This window comes from Osmerus eperlanus, chromosome 19 (assembly GCF_963692335.1).
Source record: "Osmerus eperlanus chromosome 19, fOsmEpe2.1, whole genome shotgun sequence".
In the NCBI taxonomy this organism is placed as follows: Eukaryota; Metazoa; Chordata; class Actinopteri; order Osmeriformes; family Osmeridae; genus Osmerus; species Osmerus eperlanus.
In genome coordinates, this window is record NC_085036.1 from 7,253,978 (window position 1) to 7,261,560 (window position 7,583).

General features: G+C 43.3%; 1 protein-coding gene and 1 long non-coding RNA gene across 2 annotated transcripts; one reads left to right on the top strand and one right to left on the bottom strand.

Moving 5' to 3' along the window:
* Positions 1-86: 86 nt before the first annotated feature.
* Positions 87-4,970, bottom strand: eral1 (Era-like 12S mitochondrial rRNA chaperone 1). Its single transcript, XM_062485228.1, has 11 exons — positions 4,719-4,970; positions 4,218-4,379; positions 3,923-4,050; positions 3,739-3,816; positions 3,609-3,655; positions 3,190-3,251; positions 2,970-3,082; positions 2,563-2,868; positions 2,296-2,445; positions 2,068-2,148; positions 87-1,291 (listed from the first exon to the last, which is right to left on the bottom strand). The coding sequence occupies exons 1-11, from the start codon at positions 4,822-4,824 to the stop codon at positions 1,169-1,171; spliced, it is 1,356 nt and encodes a 451-aa protein (XP_062341212.1). The 5' UTR covers positions 4,825-4,970; the 3' UTR covers positions 87-1,168.
* Positions 4,301-7,051, top strand: LOC134039391 (uncharacterized). Its single transcript, XR_009932769.1, has 3 exons — positions 4,301-4,431; positions 5,526-5,649; positions 6,116-7,051. It is a non-coding gene; the product is annotated as an uncharacterized LOC134039391 (long non-coding RNA).
* Positions 7,052-7,583: the final 532 nt, after the last annotated feature.

The window sequence follows — 7,583 nt, forward strand, 5'->3', positions numbered from 1 at the left end:
CAAGTGTTGTCTTTTCTTGTGTCGCGTGATGTGGTAAGACACTGTGAAATAAAGTTTCATATCAAAAAATGAATCCATTTCCAAGCTGTTTTGTTCCAGCATTTTGTGTGTACAAAAAGCATTGTGCTTTTCCCCCCTCCACACAAATAACACTCTCTTTATTGACTTCTTATAATGGTTACATTTGTTGTTGCTACATCTTTCAAGACTGCAGTTGGGTTGTCTGATATGAGATCTTTACAGTACAACTGCCTGTTTAATCAATGGAGAGCAGCTAGAGATTGTTCTAGAGCGCTAGATAATGCTAGTTGTAGCCCAGCCCTCTCTACCCTCACTTTAGGTCATGGGGTGCTGGCTTGTTATTCGCCCTGAATAGAGTGAGCGCAGAACAAACTCACAGCCGGCCAAAATGAATCTAATCACCATTATCTGACCCATTTTTTACAGGCAGGTTAGAACACTGTATTGCCTTTCAATAAAGAGACAGTTCAGTCTGCAGGGGCTTAGAGAGGGAGAGAGAGGGAGAAAAAGGAGATAAGAAGTGAATAGAGAGTGAAGAAGAGGGTTACGGGGAAAGAGATGGTTTAAGGGAAGCTGACAGGAACTTGGGAGGGAATGAGGATGTGGAGAAAAGCAGGGTCTGGCTAACACCGCAGGGGCATTTGACAACACATGACTGGGATCGTCTCTGTTGAATTATCAGCAGCCCAGGTTAGCAAAAGGGATACTGCCAAGAGCAAGGTTCTGGAGACCACAGATAAAAACAGCATGCTTTCCATGACCCTCAATCTACTCCTCAGCACACACACTCTGAAGCACTTGTAACAATGTGTACCAAATTCCGTTACATTCTTGAAAGAAACTTCTATTAAACAGAGCAGCGACAACAACGAAAAAGGTAATAGCACTGCTTATGACGGCATCTGATCAGTCTTCACAGAAATCGTTGGAGCAACTGGGAGCCATTTCAGAGAGAAAGAGACTACAGTGGCCCAAAAAACGCTTCCACAGGAGTCATTTCAGCTGAGTCATGAGCTCGGCTAAGCTCTGCAGCACAGTGCAGCCTCGGGTCCATCCACGGTAACAGCCAGAGAGGCCCAGAAGGGGACGGACGTCCGTTTCCATCTTCCTAGCAGGGTCTCGACCGTTACGTGACTGTCTGACCTCTTCAGCTCTTCACCTTCACAGAGAGCCTGAGCTTGACCTCTCTCCTGAACACGTGGCACAGGTCCTCCCCGGCCTCCCGGGCGATCCGGGCCACCATCTGGCCAGCCTGGCCAATCACCATTTTCTATGAAAGGAAAAGAGAGAGAGAGAAAATGCATACTTTAAACACGTAGAGTGCGCCGTTCATTAGACTACGCCCTGACGAACGCCATCAAAGATTGAACCCAACTGGTTTTCAGTGGCATTCTAGAAGTTTCATTTCATTCCATCCCATCGACCAAATGAATACGGTACTTTTCCACTTTCGTTGTTTTCTTAGCAGACTTGGAGAACTTGCGAGAGGCCTGTGTTGTACAGGTCAGGATGACTCATTGCTCTAATAACCATGTTTGTTGTCAGTGAACTATAGCAGATGGATGCTAACCTCCACGGTCTGCGTCTGCTACATAAAAAATGGATGCATTAAAAAGGAGTCTGCTCAAATATTTAGTGACAAAGTGGCACAAAATAGCAACTATAGGTTCTTGAGGGAGACGAGACATAAAGAGAGTTCATCAGAGGGCATCCTCTCAAATGTGGGTGGGACTAGGTATGTCAGGACAGAGCCCCTCACGTAGAAGCGACGGGGGAGGGGAGTCGGACTATGGCGCCTCGGAAAAAACTATCTATCGACACATTGACAGGGCTGTGTGAAGGCCACGCCCACTGAGGACAGAACCCTCCAGAAGGTTCCAGTACCAGTCGGATGCTCTCTCCTTATCTGTATCTCCTTCCACTGATGTTGTACTCAGATGGGGGTTAGTGACTAAGCTCCAACTCCCATTGCGTTCGGTGAAACAATCCAGATACGCTGTGTGTTCATCACGTTACAAACAGCCCAGAGAAATACAGGACACTTACCATGTGCGTTTCTTTCGCCACGTAAAGTTTCACTGCTATATCCAGCTCGCCGTTGTCTCTGTCTTGCCATAAGTCAACCGACTGAAATTGTAAAGAGAGGTTTTAAAACAATATTTTATCATGTTTGTGTTCTATTAAGCAACCCTAATATATCTGACAATGAGCTGATTATTTAGTTGGATAGCTGTTGGATGCAGTACTGGTGCAGTATGTGCCATTATGACTTACCTGTGTCATTGTGTAGGGCACTTCTTTAGGCAGATACTCTAGAAGTTTCTCCCTAACAATGTTAGTGCAGACCTCCTCTGGAGTTTGGTCAGTGAGCACCTCACTGTGGTACAGCCATGAGCCCGGTTTCGCCTCCACAAGTAGGTACCTCTGTAAAACCAATGAACAAACAGGCAGGCTGTCAATCAATCTATCAACCAATCAGGTGCTCAGGCAAACCAACGGATCAGTTCTGGTTCGCTACTTGAAAAACATCTATTATATTACCTTCAGAGGCTCCACTTCCTCCCCATCCACAGCAGAGAGCATGAACACATCCTTGAAGTGAGACCATCCCCGCTGGGTCCTGAGGAACCTCTGCTGCTCTCTGCTCAGTCCAGACTGGTGCTCACAGTCATCTGTGGGGCCCACCTCTGGTTCCTCTTCCCCAGCCTCCGGACCCCTCACCTGGCCCTTGTCAGCCCTGGGAGGCCCGTTCCGGGTTTTGACCCGGATCTTACGCCCGTTGACCACCCCGCACGTTAGCTCTGCCGTGTACTCCAACAACTTGCTTTTATTCCTGAGCAGGTCCACCTGGCGTGTCAACAGAGCAGGGCGTTTATTTAACGAGAAGAATGGTCCACGCGTCGAAAGGTGAGGGTTGCACGAATACGATAGGGTTCAGAGGTCAATACCTTGTTGAGTACCAACACTGTTGGGATGTCTGGGTTTTGTGTCAGGCACTTTAGGATCTCATAGTCCAGCTTGCCGCAGGCCCACTTGTCTGACACGTCCACCATCACCAACACTGCATCGACAACGATTTCACACACACACACACACAAAAAGATCAGTACGATTTAGCCCTCATTCAACTCCCTAAAAGAGTCTGAGTCCTGGAAAATCGTGTCTCACCGAGGTCAGCTTCTTTGACTGTATTCCAGGGATCCACAAGCATAGATTTCTCCAGCTGATGCCTGTGGCAGAAACACAGTCCTGTATGACCTTAACCCTTGTGCTGCCTTCGGGTCACATGACCCAAAGGTTCATAACGAACCATCGTTGTTTTTGCCCAATTTTACCCAATACAAAAACAAATAAAAATAATTTTCTTTTAACCTTTACAATGTGGGGGGTCTGAGACAACCCAACGGTTAAAAGAAAATGCTTCACTTTGTTTTTGTATGCTGTAAATTTGTCGCAATACAACGGTGGGTCACAATGACTGATGGGTCAGAATGACCCGACGATAACACAAGGGTTAAATAGTAAACCAAGTCTTGCAGACCAACCGTTCACCAAATACTTGAAATGTAAACATTCTAACAAATCACCTTTTGACTTTTACTGGAGTTGTGAGTCCGGGCGTGTCAAGTAGAATCTAGAGGAACAGAGAGAGAGGGGGTCATGAATCACATCAAGTCCAAATGTTCAGGTGGCCTCTATGAAGGGAATAAAACTTACAATTTGCGTGTCGTCATCTGTGATGACACCGAGGGTACGAGATCGTGTTGTGTGAACTTTCTTAGACACAGCAAATACCTATAAAGAATCCAGTTTGAGGGATTTGGCGTTGTGGAAAAGCCATCAGTCACTCCAAACAGTTTATGATTTTTCAGTGATATGGATGGTGTGATGGGTTGATTACCTTTCTACCAAGAAGTTGGTTGGACAATGTGGACTTCCCTGCATTAGGGGCCCCAATTACAGCTACTTTTAACACCTTTGGGTTTGAAGGTTGATCTGGAACTTTTACCAGCAATGATATTTGTTCACCTGAAACAAGAGGTGGCGTGGTCAGAAAAGTAAAACGATACGAGTATCTAGTTGTGTAGCGGTGTTCATTCTCAGATGATGAGAGCATAACTGTTAAATGGGGATTCAGTGACAATGTTCTGCCTTCCCTGTTGTTTACAAAAGCGGACAGTGTTTGTGTTGAATACCGCTGTCGGGGGGGACTGAGGCTACATAGGGATCAAGGATGCCATCTGCCTCTGTAGCTTTGCCTTTAACCAGTCTGTTCAAAAAAGCATCCGATGTAATAAAACAAACTGGGGTGAAGCGAAGACCGATTCCATCATTCCACGAACGGCGAGCAGCGCAGCCTGAAACGAGACATAAATATCCAGATGTATCTGCCAAACGGTGCTGCACCAGGTAACTTAAGTGACGGATACATGACACATGGATGATTTCGTTTAAAACTATTAAGCTAACAGTCAGGTGGCAAGCTCCCCCAAATATATATAGCTATATATTTAACTTGGAGTATTGTAAAATAAATGTAGTACGACAGTTCAGGCTGATGGTTTAGTAAACTGTCGGTAACGGTGAAATAGATAACAATATGGTTAAACGAGAGGATAGAAATCTACTACATATGTAACTTTCAGATTGTTGTATGAATTTCTAGATAGCTAGATGATACTAAATAGCCAACTAACCTATTCGGAGAAAAGGTGACGCATTTTCGAGTGGCGCAGACACGTTACACAGTCTTGATAAACGGAGCGAGTTTCTAATAATAGAGTGGCACACACGTAAAGCCATTTCACTTTGATATAGCTATATGCGACTCAAGCTGCCAACTCATTGCACAATTTCAGACGATGCGAATCGCAAGGTTACTTCACGTTTATTTATTTTCACATTGTCCAAAGGGCGCAGACATGTTGGTTTAATCAAGGAAGGTTGTCTTTGCAAGAGTGTCCGCACAGCTCTTTTGGTCGAATCTGTGGCTCTACTGCCCTCTATTGATGTAGCGGCGTTATAACTGAGCTGTGGTATGATCACTATAATGTGCTCTTTGCCTATAGTATGTAGCAGCACTGTCCATTGTCATGGATATGTATGGTTAAACAATGTTAGAATTCACAATTCAGAATAAGGGGATTCAAATATCTACTGGTGTTGGGCCATGCAAAACATGGGGCCTAGCATTTCACTTTCTCACCGGGCAGAAATAAACTTCTGAACCAGACACATTTATACATATTTCCCTTCATTCTCCATGATCTTCTGCTTCTGTGGTACACATAGCAGTTGAAATGTTCAGGGCATCTGTGTTTGACATGCATTATGCTATTTTGTGACAACAATAACATTGCTGCTCAAATAACAATCATATCCGTCATGACAAGGATGAAGTCGACAAGAGTGTCATTCAACACGATCTTTTTCAGAGTGAAGCTGTGTGTTTGTAAGTAACTGATAGATTTACGATGTTTATTTAGGTTATTTTCCTTCTCAAGTAAAGCTAGAGAGAGCAGATGTTTCCCTGCAGTCCATCAAACATGCCGGCTGTTTGTTAGTCCTCCAGGACTTACTCAGAGTGGAACAAACACCTCCACTGGGGAGGGTGATGAAGGATATCAGGTAACTCACAATCTGTCGTCATCGAACTCTGAAAGCACTGTCGAAAAGGACTAGCAACAAAAAACAGAGCTTTTAGCACACACTGACTGTAGAGTTCCAGTTGAACCAGAAACTAAAGGATATTTGAGGATCAGTAATGTTTGAACGCTCTCTTTCTCTACACGCACACACAAACACACTCACAGACACGCAGCAGCTCTCGCACACACACGCACGCACACAAACTCCTGTACACACACAAACTCATGTACACGCACACAAACTCCTGTACACACATGCACATAAACTCATGTACACGCACACAAACTCCTGTACACACACGCACACAAACTCCTGTACACACACAAACTCATGTACACGCACACAAACTCCTGTACACACACGCACACAAACTCATGTACATGCACACAAACTCATGTACATGCACACAAACTCTCAAATTCATTCAAGGCCTTTGCTCCCTCAGGGCTTTCCTCACATTGCCATTTCACGTGGGAGTGCATCAGAGTTCTTTCGATGACTGCATTAACTTTGGCCTTCAAAAGGGCTCTCACAAAAAAGGACAAAATGGCTGTGCCTGCAGACCATTTAATCATCAACAGTAGCCCATATTGCCTTTTGAAGTGCACTCGGCAAGTGGTATTTGAAAAACTGGAATGTAACATCTTTAATTTCTACTCTGATTCTTTTACAATCATTTTTTTTCATGAATCTTACACAATCTTTGTTATGTAATCTTCCATGTTCTTTTCTTTACATTTTAATTTGAGGTATTAGAGGAAATATCTTCCAATCCATTACATATGGCTGTCTATATAAAAGTGCATATAGCTGCACATATGAAACATTATCTTAAAAGAAATAAAAAATAATAAATAAACTTTCATCAACATTCTCCTAAAGAAAAAATATATATATTTAGCTCACAGTTTAGGTCACATTGATGCTCTTATCATAACATCTCTCAATGGGAAATGAGAAAAAGATTGTGCTTCAGGCTTTGCAATCAATCAATATGACTTGTCTCTGAAGTGGATCGATAATGCTTCCCTTTAAAATCATCAATCATCAGTGGCGAATTTAAAAAGCGTAATTAGAAGCACCGTTCTTAAACATCCTGTATTGACATCTTCTTGGGTAAAGGAGAAAGACACCATTTTGCATCATTAACTTTATATTATTGCCTGGTGGAGCCGGCTGCTGGTACAGTACCTTCCCCCTCGCCCCCTTGCTGAAGTCACAGATGCTGTGTGTGATTGGGCTTTCAGACAGAGCTCTCTCTCCTCAGTGGGAGGTGGGCGAAATGATGCTTGCCGGCTTGATTTGGCTACAGTCACTGTAATGGTCTAGTCTGGATTGCAACTTCAGCTTTGAATATATTAGTCATTGAATAAACCCCGTGAAATCAGTTCTATTTACCTGTCACTTGTCCTCACAAATGTGGATCTTTTTTTTCTTTTTCTGCTTTATAAAATCACTCCTTTTCCCCCATATGTATCATAAACCTGGCCATAGGCAACAGCACTGACAATCATTTCACATTCAGCATTTTGTCTTTTCCCCATCCTATATTTCTAATAATCATATAATTTGTTTAGGTATAACATTAAACGAATTTTATAATCAGTATCTGAGAGATACATAAAAAAACAAACCAGTATCAATTTACTAGTATCCTAAATCCCGGATTTTGAGTGGATACATTCCAGGTTCGCACCCCTGCAAGGCTGGGATTTGACAGGATTGAGAGGGAAAGCCAGTAAAATAGGAGAAAAACTGATTGTGCGGTTCTAACCTTTTAAGGAGTGAGTTATTTTTCCAAAACGGAAGCTAGCTAGTTTTAGTTATCTTCCGTTACCTAGCAACCTAGCATAATACTCGTAGCAATGCTACTACCTGCTAGTTTTACTTGTTAGCCTCCTAATTGTAAATTT

Bases quoted from the DNA above. Each gene is read 5' to 3' on its own strand.
- eral1 (XM_062485228.1), bottom strand. From the start codon at position 4,824: ATGGCTTTACGTGTGTGCCACTCTATTATTAGAAACTCGCTCCGTTTA. The intron at 4,051-4,217 runs GTATTCAACACA...CTCTTGTTTCAG, and splicing joins CTCAGTCCCCCCCGACAGCG to GTGAACAAATATCATTGCTG. The intron at 2,149-2,295 runs GTAAGTCATAAT...TTACAATTTCAG, and splicing joins TGCCCTACACAATGACACAG to TCGGTTGACTTATGGCAAGA.